This window comes from Protopterus annectens, chromosome 3.part0, assembly GCF_019279795.1.
Source record: "Protopterus annectens isolate FY-2018-M chromosome 3.part0, PAN1.0, whole genome shotgun sequence".
Classification (NCBI taxonomy): domain Eukaryota; kingdom Metazoa; phylum Chordata; order Ceratodontiformes; family Protopteridae; genus Protopterus; species Protopterus annectens.
The window spans coordinates 464688315-464703592 of record NC_056731.1 but is presented as its reverse complement, the minus strand read 5'-3'; the positions used below and the strand labels follow the sequence as shown (position 1 = coordinate 464703592).

Genomic DNA, 15278 nt, shown 5'->3' with positions numbered 1-15278 from the left:
AAGAAGCATCTCGCGGCATTCTGGACTCCAAATGGGTCTCAGCAGAGGCCTGTGAATCTGTAGTAGCGGGTATCAGGGGCTGCAGAAGTGTCGCACTGAGTACTGGCAGACTGGTGACTAGCTTAACGGAAGAGTAGTCGGCAGTTTTGAACCTATGCGGTCTGTCTCTGTCTTTATCCTTACTTTTTTTTGCAGATTGGTAGTCAGATGGCTTAACGAAGCCATTTCAGAGTTCAGAGATCGAGAATGAAAGTATTTAGCTACAAAAAATAGCCCGATGACAAACAGTTCGGGCACTCAACAAGGCACAAAACCAACAGCGAGGGATGTCGTGGTCTGGGCCTGAACAGGTGACACAGTAAGAATGAAAATCTCTATGCAGTATTTGCTTTCCACAGGCAAGACAATTGTTAATTTTTTCGGACATCGGTTAGAGCAAGAAAAAAGGATCCCCAACAGGGTACTTATCTTTTTGAAGCCTTCAGGTCTGAAACTCAAAAACGAAAATTTCAGGGGTCAGCCGACCGGCACTTGCGAACTGTTTCTACTTCGAGCACCGCACGGAAAGAAAGACTGATGTAATAGCGTCGGCTGCATGTTTTATACCCCTGATGACCTGATGTCATAGAAGAAGCGACAGCATCCGATGCAGAAATCTGAAGACTCTGGTATTCAGGCCGGCTGAGGGCTACCTGCAGGCAGATAACCCAAATGTGATGACTGCAACAGTGAAACACGAAGAACATCAAGACTTTTGCAGATGAAGAGGCCCCAGACAATACACACATAAGATGTGTGAATTGTTAAGGGGCATCTTCTTACTGCATTTTTCACATTTTTTGAAGCCCAAGGGCTTGCCTATCTGTTTCTGCTACATGACTAGGGAAGAGCGAAGGAAAAACAAAAACAGTCACTTCCAATCTCGCACAGCAAGTCCTCTATCTTAAACAGACTTTACACACACACACACACACACACACAAAAACTAAATTAGAAACTGTGTAAACAAAGCTAAGTATTTGGAAATATAAGAACACACTATTTCTATGTACTACTTTTTTTTTTATATATATATAAGGAAGTAGATGAAGACAGAAGAAAGGAACGACCTCTAACTAAAAACGTCCATTCCTTAAACGCCATCTAACTAAAATAGATGTCAAACATGGGATAGAGCTGGGTAAAGAAGTAAATTGGACACTAAATTAGGTATTTGTAGAAGAAAAGAAAGGATAACATTTTTTTTGTGTAGTTTAGCATAATAAGTACTTAGCCAAGAGCTATGCTGTTCAACCTCTTTGCTGAGCAGCAAACGAGATCTGAGGTAATTATGGGGTTGCAATATGGGTAAAGAATGTGGCCCACGAGCTCTGCTGAAGACCCCAACCTGAAGAAATGGCTGAGACGGATCTGACTTATGAAATGGTAAAATGTAAGAATGAACTTCACAGTTTTGCTTGTTCCAATATGTGACTAGCAGGAATCTTCTGCTATTAATGAAGGTATGCGCACTCAAAAAAACAATCACAAATGATTGACAATATAAGAGAGCTGCAAGCACGGACACTGATGTATTTTCACACAGAAATTTCACAAGACAGAACAAAGTGGTTTCTCAAAGAGTGATCCTGATGTACCTACATATGACCAACATGAAGCACAATCAGATGCAAATTCAACCAGTAATAACCAATTAGTCAACAAGCAAGATTAATAGCAAAATACTTTTGGCATACCGTACATATGCAGTAAGAGGTCATACACTCATTATAGGCTGCCTATAGCATTTACAATGTAGCACATTTAGTACAAGGTTCACTACAGAAAAGGAGAATACAACATTTACATGTACCAGCATGTGCACCTCATGCTGTAAAGGACAGAAATGTCCCTGGTCACTCCTGAGATTTGATTATTTTGTTCTAAAGATGTGAAATCTCTTTTTGCATCAACCAGTTAGTAACAGTAATAGTGACAGAAGAGTGAAAAAAGATGATCGTGATAGATTTATAGTAAGTTAATACTCCAAAATTTGGGAAAAAAGAAAAACAAATCATCAGATACTTCACTGTGGAAGTCAATAATGTCAAACATTCTGGATGACCACCCTGGGTTTACATGGAGAAACTTGCAATGAGGAAGCACAGAGAACTTCACAGGAGTACTTATCTCTGTGACTGCAGAAGTGAACATTAAACTGGACAACAGCTGCAATTGGGCAGAGCTCCTTTAACCCCCATATAGCTTCCTTCTGTGTACTACTTCTAACTGAAACTCTCTCACATTATTATTCAGCTTTTTCTTTCACTCTTTTTCACTCCAAAGTAAAATCCTTCTCCCTTACTTTGTCTTATAAAATGTTTATTTTCTGCATCATTTACGTGTCTGCTGCAAAAAAAAAAAAAAAAAAATTAAGTCACAACCTTCTCTCTTCTGTCTCTCAAAAAAGCCATTTACATTCCAGGTCATAGTTGCATTCCATGTCTTTTGGTCTCCTCCTTGTCTTCCTTCCATCTCCTCTACATCTCCCAGCACTAAAGTTCGCCGAACTCTTTGCATTGTGACTTCTTTTTCCAGACTGATCTAACATCACTCAAGTGAACCTAACCTCTTTGTCTACCTTCTTCCCTCTAAACTCTACACAAAAATGCAACTATTTTCTCTTGCTTCCACTTTTGGAGTCATTGTTAACTTGGCCTTACAATATGCATACATGCCTTTAATACCCACCATTTACTCTTTGTCCAGTATCTAACAACGTACGGTACCTTTCAGCTCCTCCTTACCTTTTCTTCGGTGTCATTGTTTATTACAGTCTTTCTTCTCTAAGTTTTTGGTTATTTTCTGCATTTTTTGGCTTTATCTTAGCAATTTTATTACCTCCAAGTAGCATCTATCCTTTGTCTATGGTATCATATTACTTCCCAGCTTCACCTGCCTCTCTACTCTTATCTCAGCTCCTATTTCTCCTTTCCTAATTTGGATTTCCTGCCCTATTCTTATTAACTACCATCTTTACAAATAAGTGCCAGATGTATGCATGCCAGAAGACTTTCAAATTCTAAGGGGAAGATGATAGTTATAAAAAGGTTAGCCAATAATAACAGTATTGCATCCCTCTCAAAAAATAAACGCCTTGTTTACTAGCAAGTACCATTCTGATTAGCTCACACAAGCACTGTGCTTACAAAGGAGGGTACAGTTTCTTCACTTTAGAATTTCTCCTTAACTGGCATAAAGCACAATTACTACTCATTATTTCCTTAAAGTGTTCCTCTGCTGCTTCTAGGTTGTCCTTTCCCTAATTTAATTAGGCTTACTCTTTCTCCAACTGTGCAACCCCACCCCCTCACTCTGGTTTAAATGATTACTGCTCCACTTGATCTATCTTTATTTTATCTTTTTTCCCTCTTTCCATCCCCATTTTCCACTAATCATACCTCCACTATAACTCTCTAAACTGACCTGAATGTGCCTGTGCTTCCAAACTTTGCAATGGCCTACTGTATAGCCTATTGCCATCTTCCTCTTGCTTAATAACACACCGATGAACCCACAGATTCCCCTTTCCCATTTTTGAATATTTTTACCCCCTCCTTGATGCCTCCTGGTTTAGATCTCTACACTTCTATGAGCATGGCTGTTATGCATCCCTTTTCCCTAAATAACCCCCTCAATCTCTTACTTGACACCCACTGGCTTAGCATTTCCACTCCCCTCATCTGTTGTGCTCCTGGCTTTTTTGTTTTTTTAAACACCTTTATTGAATTATCACTTATCAGCTCTGAGCCCTTCTTATTTGCAATGGTGATGGACAGGTTGACCGACGAGATCAGACAGGAGTCCCCGTGGACTATGATGTTTGCAGATGACATTGTGATCTGTAGAGAGAGAGTAGGGAACAGGTGGAGACGACCCTGGAGAGATGGATATATGCTCTAGAGAGTCCGGCCGACCGAAGGGCTGCCTGACGACAGGACAACCCATTTGTAAGGACTGCAGATGCATCCTTGAAGGACATCAGGTGGAGACGACCCTGGAGAGATGGATATATGCTCTAGAGAGAAGAGGAATGAAGGTCAGCAGGGCTAAGACAGAATATATGTGTGTGAATGAGAGGGAGGATAGAGGAATGGTGAGGATGCAAGGAGTAGAGGTGGCGAAGGTGGATGAGTTTAAATACTTGGGATCAACAGTTCAGAGTAATGGTGAGTGTGGAAGACAGGTGAAGAAGAGAGTACAGGCAGGATGGAGTGGGTGTAGAAGAGTATCAGGAATGATTTGTGACAGACTACCAGTAAGAGTGAAAGGGAAGGTCTACAAGAGGGTAGTGAGACCAGCTATGTTATATGGGTTGGAGACAGTGGCATTGACAAAAAGACAGGAGTTAAAGCTGGATATGGCAGAGTTAAAGATGTTAAGATTTGCACTGGGTGTGACAAGGATGGACAGGATGAGGAATAAGTATATTAGAGGGTCAGCCCAGGTTGGAAGGTTTGGAGACAAAGCCAGAGAGGCAAGATTACGTTTGTTTGGACATGTGCTGAAGAGGGATGCTGAGTATATTGGGAAAAAGATACTAAGAATGAAGCTGCCAGGTAACAGGAAAAGAGGAAGGCATAAGATAAGGTTTATGGATGTGGTGAGAGAGGATTTGCAGGTGGTTGGTGTAACAGAGCAAGATGCAGAGGAGAGGAAGAAATGGAAACAGATGATCCGCTGTAGCAACCCCTAATGGGAACAGCCGAAATAAGATGATGATGACTGAATTATCACTTATGACATAGATAAGTCTACATCTATATAAAAGTAATCAAACTGTATTAACAGGTTCATGTTTACAAACATTATATTTCATATACTGCTGTACATCATATAACCCAAGCAACATCACATACAATTATTAAATTCCTGCCTTTTAAAAAAAAAATCTTTATTAAACCATCACTTATGACAAAGGCAATCAGATTTATATAAATGAAAACAAACCTCACTGACACAATCCTAGTTGCAAGAACTTTACATCAAAGACCATATTGACACACATCCAGTTGCAAACAGTACACATCACTCATAATCTACCCAATCATTTCCAGTCAAACATTACATAGCTCATTTAAGTCCTGCCTTCTTTTAAACCTCATTCCTCCCCTGTATGTATTGTTCCCATAATTCTCATTTTTTCCTATGCAGTTTTCTCCTACCCTTTTCTAAAGATCTCCGTTCCAGTTGTTTTATCTCTGTTACTGTATTCACTACTTCTAGTACAGCTGGTTTAGATTGTGATTTCTGTTTCCAGTAATTGCTTTTTTGGCAGTCACCATAATTAGACACAGCAAGGCCTTACCAGAAATGAGCAATTCCGATACTGTATCATAGATCAGAAAAATCATCTCCCTCATCACACCAATCTGTCCACCCAGCATCTCTGACAGTGCATCCAACAGGGAATCATTAAAGTCTGCCAACTCACTGCAATCCCAGAAAATATGTCCCTAATTACCTATGTCGTTCCAGTAACATCGCCAACATTTTGCTGTCTACCTGAGGAAAACTCCTCTGGAGACTACTTGGGATATAAAAATGTAAACATTTCAAAGCAAAAATCCAAAATCTTCTACATTTGGTTGCATATTTGGGAGACATACATATATCCTTCCCATTGTTTCTTTGCGAACTGCTTATCGAATCTCTCTTCCCAATCTTAAAGGCCTGCATTCAAAATCCCAGTCTCTCGTTTCTAGAGTTTTTCCCATTTCATCATCCCTTTTCCAATCTGAATTACAGTTTTCCGCTTGTACTATGTATAAGAGCTATAACTGTGTAGGTCTGAAATACTCCCTCAATCAGGTAGTTCCAAACCCCCCTGTTCTACTGAAGTATCAGCCTATCACCCCTTGACTCTTGCCGTCTTCCCCTCCCAGGTAAGTTCCTTCAGCTATTTATTGATTACTACTCACAACTTTTCCTCTGGTTGATAAAAATATGCCTGACTTGTGTAAAAGACTTATGGGGCTAAAAACATTTTAACTGCTTGTATCTTACTATCTATATCCATATAATGAATAGTTGTGTAAAATTTTACCATAACCATAGATGTCCTTCTCTTCCATGTTGCAGTATTCTTGTTGTGGGATTTCCCGCCTCAGGCAACCCGTACGTCGGCTCCTATAAAAAAGCTTCAGCTTGACTGTTGCAGCTGAGTGGGATGTCACACATAGGGCCATAAACCAGGGGCCTTAAATGTGACATCTGCACGCAGAGACCTCAGAACTTGAAAGCCCAGCAGGAGCAGTAGAAGGCCCAGCAGGAGGAGATGCCAGTGACATCAGGCATAGGGCCATAGAGCCCTTATGTGGTTTTCATAGGTCCCCAGGGTACGGTATAGGATACCAGGGGGCTAAGGATATGCTGGACTGAGAAAGAAAAGAAGAAGGGGTTTTTTGGTGGGTGGAAGGAATACTGCAACATGGAAGAGAAGGACATCTATGGTTATGGTAAGAGTTCACACAATTATTCTATGTCCTTCTATTCCTATGTTGTAGTATTCCTGTTGTGGGAGAGTACCACAGCTTAGTTGGAAAGAAGGGTGGCAGATGAAGAGACTGATTCTACAAAGCCTTGTAGGATTGCCCTGGCAAATCTTGCCCGTGCTCTGGAGACGGTGTCTAATTTGCAGTGTTTGGTGAAAATGTGAATGGTGGACCATATTGCTGCTTCCATAATGGAAGCAGTGTCCAGGCCTTTGAAAAAAGCTTTGGAGGCTGCCATTGCCCTGGTGGAATGAGCTTTTACCCCCAATGGGCATTTTGTGCTTTGTTATGAGTAACAGAGACAAATGGCTTTCCTGATCCAACAGGCAACGGTTTGTTTGGAGACTGCCTTGCCCAGGGCCCTGGGGTGGAAGGAAACAGAGTTGATTGGATTTTCTAATGGATTTTGCTTTGTCTAGGTAAAATCTTAACTGTCTGTGTACATCCACGGAGTGAAGTATCCTCTCCCCTTCACGGGTGGGAGAGGGGTAGAATGAGGGTAGGTGAATAGATTGGTTTAATGACAAATCGTTAACCAGTAGAGTAGCTGTCCTGCAGGTTCGAATGGGTGCTGAGTTAGCTTTTCTAGAATGAAGTTAAGGTCCCAGAGTGGTGCAATAAGCTTTCTTGGAGGCCTAATTATGTAAGACCCCTTATAAGGAAAGCTTAACTTCGAGCCTGGCTAGTAAGGGAGGGTCTAGTGGTAGGCAGGTTGAGACTGCAGAAAGGTGAACTTTTATTGAAGAGAATGAAAGTCCACCTTTACTAGTTGACACACACATGAAAGAACTAGGGGGTATCTGCAATGCATGGGTCCCTTCCTTTGTCCAGACACCATTTTGAAAATCTTTCCCATTTAGCTAGGTATGATTTTCTTGTAGTAGGTTTCCTGGCCTCCCTCAGGACTGAAAGCACATCCTCTGAGTTGTGGTGACTGAAGGGAATTAAAAGTGTATCATCCACAGTGTCAGAGACATCTGCAAGTGTGGGTGGATGAGGGTTCCCTTTTGTTGCGTCAGAAGGTCCACCTTGTGGGTTAACTTGTGGTGACTGCCCTTGGCTAGATTGTGAAGTAGGGGGAACCAGTGCTATCTTGGCCAGTAGGAAGTCACCAACAAGATTTTTGGTTCGTCTCCTGATTTTCAGGACGACTTTCTGAATTAATGGGAAAGGCGTATAGAAACTCCCCCTTCCAAGAAATGCTGAAAGCGTCTACTCTCCAAGCTAGAGAGGAGTAGGTCTTGGTGCAGAAGGTCTGCAGTTGTCTGTTCTGGGGGGAGGCAAACAGATCTATTTGAGGAGTGCCCCACCGGTGGACAATGTCTAGGAAGATGGTCCTGTCTACCACCCATTCGTGTTGTGGAGAGGATATCCTGCTTAGAAAGTTTGCTTGTTTGTTGTCCTGCGAGGGGATGTAGGATGCCTGCAAGGGCAAGTTGTGGCGAGAGGCTAGATCCCATATCAGTAAGGTTAGTCTGTACAGGTGGTATGCTTTTGTTCCTCCCTGTTTGTTGAGGTACCACATAACTGTGGTCTTCTGTAATTATGTGGAGAACACCTGGTAGTAGCATGGGACTGAAGGTTTTTAGAGCCAGGAGGACTGTTGTCACTTCTCTCTCATTGATGTCTGGCCTTTAGCGAAGGGTGCCATGTTGCATGAACCCTGTAGGATGCCAAAGTGGCTCCCCATCCTGAGTCTGATGCATTTGTATGCATAACCTGGGGTGGGAGAGTGGGCTAGAGGGGAAGGCCCGGGTTGAGTTGGACATGTTGAATCCACCAGCTAACCTCAGGGTAGGAGTGAGATTTCTTGCTCCAGGGGATGCTGATGTTGGGGCCAAATGTTTTTTAGATACCACTGCAGCTTTTGCATATGCATTCTGGCTACTGGAAGCAAGGGAACGGTGGCTGCTATTAGGCCCAGGGTCCTTAGGAATTGCCTTGCAGTTATTACTTGGGTCTGCAACACGGCTTTGAAATAGGAGGTCAAGGAGCTGACCTGGTCTTGGAGTAGAAAGGCTTTCATTAAGTCTGCTTTGATTCTGCAACCCAGAAATATCTTGTCTTGCTCTGGGTTCAGGGAATACTTTGGGGGGTTAAGGGTGAACCCCAGACTTTGTAGAAGGGACATGGTGAATTGCAGATGGGATGAAATGATTTCTTTGCAGTCTGCTAGGATCAGGATGTCGTCTAGGTAAGGATAAATCTGAATTGTGTGTGTTCTGCAATAGCAGGAGCCAGGCACTCTGTCAACACTCTGGGGGCGGTGGACAAACCAAAGGGCAAGGCAGTAAATTGGAAATGAGAGGACAGCTCAGAAAAACAAAAGTTTCTGTGGGAGGGTAGGATGGTATGTGCAAATAGGCTTCTTTTAGGTCCAATGTGGCCATGAAAGCCTTGGTTGGTATGAGAGGAAGGAGGCTTGGGAGAGACAGCATTCTGAAGGTGGGCACCTTTAAGAATAGACTTAAGAAGGAAAGGTCTAGGATAGGTCTCCATGGTTCGTCTTTTCAGGGGACCAGGAACAGTCGAGAGTAGACGCCTTTTCCCTCCTGTCCTGAGGGGACAGGTTCTATGATACCAAAGTTCAGAAGATGTCAAGACCTGTGGTAAGAGATGTCTTTGATTTCTAAGTGAAAGGGAACGCCTTTTAGGAGTGGCTTTTCTTTCCAGGAGAGGAACTATCCCCTTTTGGATGATGGCCAACACCCATCTGTCTGTGGTGTTGCTTTTCCAAAAGGGGGAGGCAGTGGGAGAGGTGTGCAGAGAGGGGTAGGGGGCAAGGCAGTCACTCTTGAAAAGGCTGCTTAGGAGGAGGCTGTGGGGCAGTTGGCCAAGAAGTGGTTTGTCTTCTGGTACCTCTTCTAGATTTGGAAGAGGTAGTTCCAGCAGAAGCTGGGTTACGTCTGAAATGTGGCCTTGCAGGGTAGTTCCTATAATAATTCAGGATGGGGGACATCAATAAATGTTTGATGTCTTGCAATTCCTTGCAAGTTTTTGAAAAGATCTGCAGATTGTTTTCCAAAGAGAAAACTGGGGTCCAGGAGGGCATCCAAGATCTTAAAAAGGCAAAGGCTTCTGTAGCATCATAGTTGCATTTAATGGAGTGTCTGGCTACCTGGGCAGCCAGAGACAGTTTAGAAGAGATGGCAGTCAGGAGTAGTAGCCAGCAAGGTAGAGGCTTGAGAAACCAGGTCCAAAGCATATTTGGTCATATGTGTCTAATAGTCGATGGCTCTAGAAGGTAAAGTGGAAGAGGTATAGACCTTCTTACCAATCCTATCCATAGATCTGCTGTTTCTGTCAGTGGGTAAGAGCGAGGCAGACAGAATGAGTCTGGATTGTTTATCAGGGTAGGTGTCAATCACAACTGGGTCTGCTAGGGGAGGTTTGACTAGGAATTTTTGGTCATCAGGCACCATTGTAGAAGAGGTCTGGCCGCTTAGGGTCAGGTAGCTGAGAAACTGGTGTCTTTGATGCAGAGGTAAAAGCATCCAATTATGCAGGCATGACAGGTGGGATGGCAAAGGGGAGGGGGATTCTACCTGTAAAAGTTCAAAATACCTCTTCTGAGTTTCAGACATCTGAGAGGCATCCCATCTGAAATATTCTTTCATTTTGGTGACAGTTTCACTAAATGTAATATCTTCTAGAGGAGTGTCCCCCCTCAATAGATTCATCTGGCGAGTAGTACTCCTGAGGTGAAGCAATTTGGGAGGTGTAAGAAATGGATTCCTCAGAGGAGGAGTAATAGGTGTCTTGTTCTTCTTCCCTGCCCTGAGAGGCCAGAGGAGGGACAGAAGAGGTAGAAGCAGTTCTAGGGTTCAGCAGTGGTAGAGCAGTGGGGGATGAGGCTGAAGGCCTAAGGGCCATAAAAGCCTGCATCAAGGAAGAAGCGAAGGACTGCCAGTAAGGTAGGCCTTCTTTAGTCGAGGTCGAATGTTTGTTTTTTTGCTTCTTTTTGGAGTGTAGACGTAGGCCTTGAGTCGGATAACGGTTTAACAGTAGTAGCATCTAGAGGAGGGATCCCAGTTGTAGGCTCTGCTAAGTCTGGTTCCCCTCGACCTCGGCAGTAGTCGGGGTCTAGGTTGGCTCCCGGGATGTGCCAGCCATCAACTGAGAAACGGCTTCTACGAAGGTCACCACTGAAGTCGATAGATCTGCCGGGGGCGTCCAGTAGCAGAGAAGTAGAGGGCCTGGGAAACCTGGCCTTCTTACACGGAGGTTCTGTCGGGACCTCTGAGGCGGGATTCATCCTAAGGGCCAACCGTTTAAGCCATTGGTTCTCCAAGTAAAGATTAAGAGCAGCCAGACGGCTGTGAAGGGTCTTGGGTACAAAGGACTGGCAAATGGAGCAGGAGTTGTGATCGTACTCCCAGCCTAAGCACAAAATGCAGGGGTCATGCGAGTCTTTATGGGGTATCTGGCGCCCACATTGGCATTCACCCTTTTTTGTTGACATCGGCTATGAGTTGCTGCATCAAGCCAAGCTTTAGCAAGTTAATTAGAAGAAAAAAAAACAATGGGGTACTTGGCTTTTTAGATGTTTGCGTTGAAGGAGCAAAGCACACAATGCCTCGGTCATCTGCGGCTGAAAGGTTTTGATGTCTGTGAATGCAGATGTCACATTTAAGGCCCCTGGTTTATGGCCCTATGTGTGACGTCCCACGCAGCTGCAACAGCCAAGCTGAAGCTTTTGTATAGGAGCCGACGTACGGGTCGCCTGAGGCTGGAAATCCCACAACAAGAACACTGCAACATAGGAATAGGAGGACATCAAAGCTTCCATTTTCTCCGATTTTGTATTACCTTTTGTTTTGTCTCTTCCCACATATCCTTAGCTGCCACAACAGAATCATTTTAATCCATACACCTAAATAATTCATTTTATCATGCTATTGCCTTTGTTTTAGCTTCATTCATTTTGTATCCTGATAAGATCTGAAACTGTTTAAAAATGTTCCCAACACTAATGTCTCTCTCGGTTTTGTCAGGTATAAAATAATCTGCAAATACAGCTAACTTTTCTAGACAACCATACCAATTAGATCCTTAAATTTCTGAGTCCCTCATTTGCTTTTTCAATGGTTCTAAATGTAATGCAAATAAAAAGGGGAAAGAGGACAGCCCTGCCTGGTTCCTATGCTCAAGCAGAAATTATCACAGAGGACCCCACCCACTTTAATTTTCACCTCCAATCCCTCATATATCCTCAAATCAACCCTATAATTTTTTTTCAGGAAATGCAAATGTGCCCACTGCCCTGCTCATAAAGTCCCAGCTTACTCTGTCAAATGCTTTTGCAGCATCAAGATCCACCACCAACAATGTATATTTTTTTAAATTCTGCTTCCCTCTGGATCATCAATGTTTTCTTAAAGATGTCAAATGTTTGCCTCTCCTCCACAAAACCACACTCATCAATATTTACCACCTTTGGCACTACTTTGCCATTCTTTTAGCCATTATAGACATGAACATTTTATAATCATTGTTTAGAACTGAAATCGGTCTGTATGAAGCTGGATCTTTACCCTCTATGTATTACAGCTACCACTGCTTTCTTCCAGGCTGTTGGTACTTCCCCTCCTCTTAACATAATGTTAAAACCTTCCAGATCTTAATCAGTTTTTTCCCTCCTAGCTTCTAAACTGCCATGGAATACCATCTGTTCCTGGCGACTTTCCTGTAGATTGGTTATACATCACATTTTTTTATCTCATCTCCTATCCTACCAGTTAGTAATTGAGCCTCATCTACCTCCAACCTTAGCATAGTTAATTCTTCCATAAACATTTCCATTTGTATCTTTTCTTGAATTCCATATCTCTCTGCTTATACAGATTTTCACAGAATTTCCAAAATATTTCTAATACCTATACAGGCTCTCGTTACCTTCCTTGTTATAGGCTCCCTAAGCTTGCCGACAGACTTTTTTACTTTCTGTTGCCTGAAATCAATGTGCTAAATGTTTTTGTGCTGTAGTGTTATTATCAAAAAACAGTTGCTTAACAGCAATCTTTCTAAACTTATGTATACTATCGAGGCAATTCCCTATTTTCTGCTTAGCATTCTGAAGTTGACCCTCTTCTTGTTCTGTGAGATTCCCCTATTATGCAATACTTTAACATTTGTCAGTCCCTCTAAATAATTCTTTACTTCTTAACCAAAGCTCTCTTTTTATTTCTACCCTATTTTTAAACACCACCTTAATTTTATCCCACTCCCTAGCTATATTTTTCAGAAGTAATTTCTATCTTCTCAAATAGCTCCTGAATAATCTCCACTACCCATTCCTTAAATTCCTCCTTTTCAACACATAAATGGGAAAGCACCAGTGTCTAATTTTTATTTTATTACACTTTTTTATTTTAGTTTTTGGCACATGATCTGAAACAGTTATATGTGTATCAAGACTTTCAATTAAATGCACATGCACCTGTGAAATTGTAAACTCTGTCTACCCTAGCCCAAATTTTATATCTTGGGGAATAATCCATTTAAAAAAATCATATGAAATAAAACAAGCTGACTGTTGAAAGCACAGCGCTTGGCAAATAATAAAACTAGTGAACAGCAGTATAACTATAAAACCTTAAAAATAATGGACGATGTTGATGGTCAGCAGCAAAAGTAGCAACCAAACCCAATATGTAAACTCTTGGGATGCACAACATGAACAGCCATCATGTAGATGTTTTACGTGACTGACACTGCCAACAAAAGCATTATCGAAGGTGCACAAAACACTGTAGCTTTCCACATCTGTCTTGAAAAAGCAAACTAATGTCATCAGTACATTAAAAATGCTACATTTAAAATGTCATCTTCCTACAACAAATTTTAACATGTTACAAATGAGAGGCTGTCCTACTGACAGAAATGTCGGATGTTCATTTACACTGCCAACAACCTGTGACAGGATGCATGCAGCTTAAAGGGCTACCTTCTTCTTCGGTTCACCCCGTATCATGATGCACTGGGTCACAAGTTGACTCCATTGTGTCCTATCAGCTACCGCTTCTTTAGCTTAATCCCAAGTGGTATTCAGGCAACTGAGGTCTCCTGTTACAACTCCTTTCCAGTTTTGTTGAGGTCTGCCTGGTCTTCTCTTCTATCCATCTAGTTCCCAGTTGAGGGATTGTGTAGAAATCCTGCTAGTATCCATGTGGTTAACATGACCAAACCAACATAGCCTTCCTTCCATAACGATATTTTCAAGTTTCTGTTGTTGCGTCCTTTCTGACACTCACTTTAATTTTGTCCTTCCACAATATTCCCAAAATGCGTGTTAACCATTTATGATGAGCAGCTTCAAGTTTTCTCATGGCTGACACTGGTCATAGCTCAGTGCCATATAACAGTGTAGATACCACCAGTGCTTGGTAGTTTTAACTTCGTGGACAGTTCAATTGTTTCTGATCTCCAGATTTCAGATAGTCTATTGAATGCTGAACTTGCTTTTTTAAGTCTAACCAGCACTTCTTTCTCGCAGTTACCTGTATGACAGATGAAACTGCCCAGGTATCAGACATTCTCTATCATATGTAATACTGATCCCGCAGCCATTGTTTATTTGTTGAAGATAAAAGAAAACAAAAAGGGCTACTACAGGACAGAAATTACCGAAAAGCCAAGGGCCTGTTTCTTGGAAGGGCAAAAAGTGAGAAAAAGACACTACAGGCATGTTCTCACCTTTCAAAGACAGAGAATGAGAAATGCACAATACTGAGCTGCCTCCACTAGATGTTGGTAGGTGGATACCTCCAGGAGCACAAAACAGCTGTCATTAATGATGACCCCCAACACATAAAAAAATCATGACATATGACGCTTACTTTGATCCTTCTAGCCAAACTTCTGTTCAGAAATTCCTGATACGTATCAGCTTGTAGGAAAAGGATGTCACTCCATTTGTAAAAGTACAGTTATCTGTGTTATCTGCTAGAGCAATACATATTCCAAAATAGACACAGTTGTATTAAAGCAGTTACCCCTGGTGTGTAAAGGTCTACTATCACACAGGCACCTTCTTCTCAGGAAACAACAAAATTCTACTTACATGTTTAACAAAGAGTGAAGCAAGTTTATCTGGATCATCAAGGCACTTCTCCAATTCGCCTAAAAAGAAGCTAAAACAAAAAATATAAACATTAAAATAATACGATGCTTAGGTCCTGAAGAATAACTTCAAATGAGAAAATGTGAAGAAGTCAAGTAAGCTAAATGGCATTAACACATGAAGTGCAAGTGACAGGTCAAAGCAGAAATCCAATACATAATGGCTTTAAACTGAAATAAGAGCCTCTTAAGGATCTTGAACTGTATTACTTCAAATATACCTAAAAGTTAAACATTTAAAAGTATTCATGCAGTAAAAGCTTGTCTACTACTGAAAAAGCAAGACATTCACTTACGTGGGAAGATGGTGACTAATGCTCAAGGACAGTCACATGCTTCAGGATATCTCACAGGGACAATAACAGCTCTTATAGTAAGGGTGCAGTGGAAACAGATTCACAGTGAGTAGGGTATGACATAGGTTCATAGTTAAGTACTAGGCTATTTGCCCGAGGGCATCTATAAGCCTAGCCAGAATGTGTTGGCCTTCTCCGCCCCCTTAGATTAGTTCCCTGTGCCTCTGTCCAGCAGAACCATTAGCTCCCTGTGCCTCTGTCCAGCAGAGCCACTGCAGTGATCCCTGGTATAAATTTTCTGTTTCCCATCCACTCGTCAAGACTTCTC

The 15278-nt window shown here is 42.1% G+C and overlaps 1 protein-coding gene across 1 annotated transcript in view; it reads right to left on the bottom strand.

The window, feature by feature from the left end:
* TRIO (trio Rho guanine nucleotide exchange factor) overlaps positions 1–15278 on the bottom strand; it is a 5137669-nt gene that overhangs the window by 1400624 nt on the left and 3721767 nt on the right. Inside the window, exon 41 of the mRNA XM_044065600.1 lies at positions 14596–14665. Within this exon, the coding sequence (XP_043921535.1) occupies positions 14596–14665 (70 nt within the window). The remainder of the gene's footprint in view (positions 1–14595; positions 14666–15278) is intronic.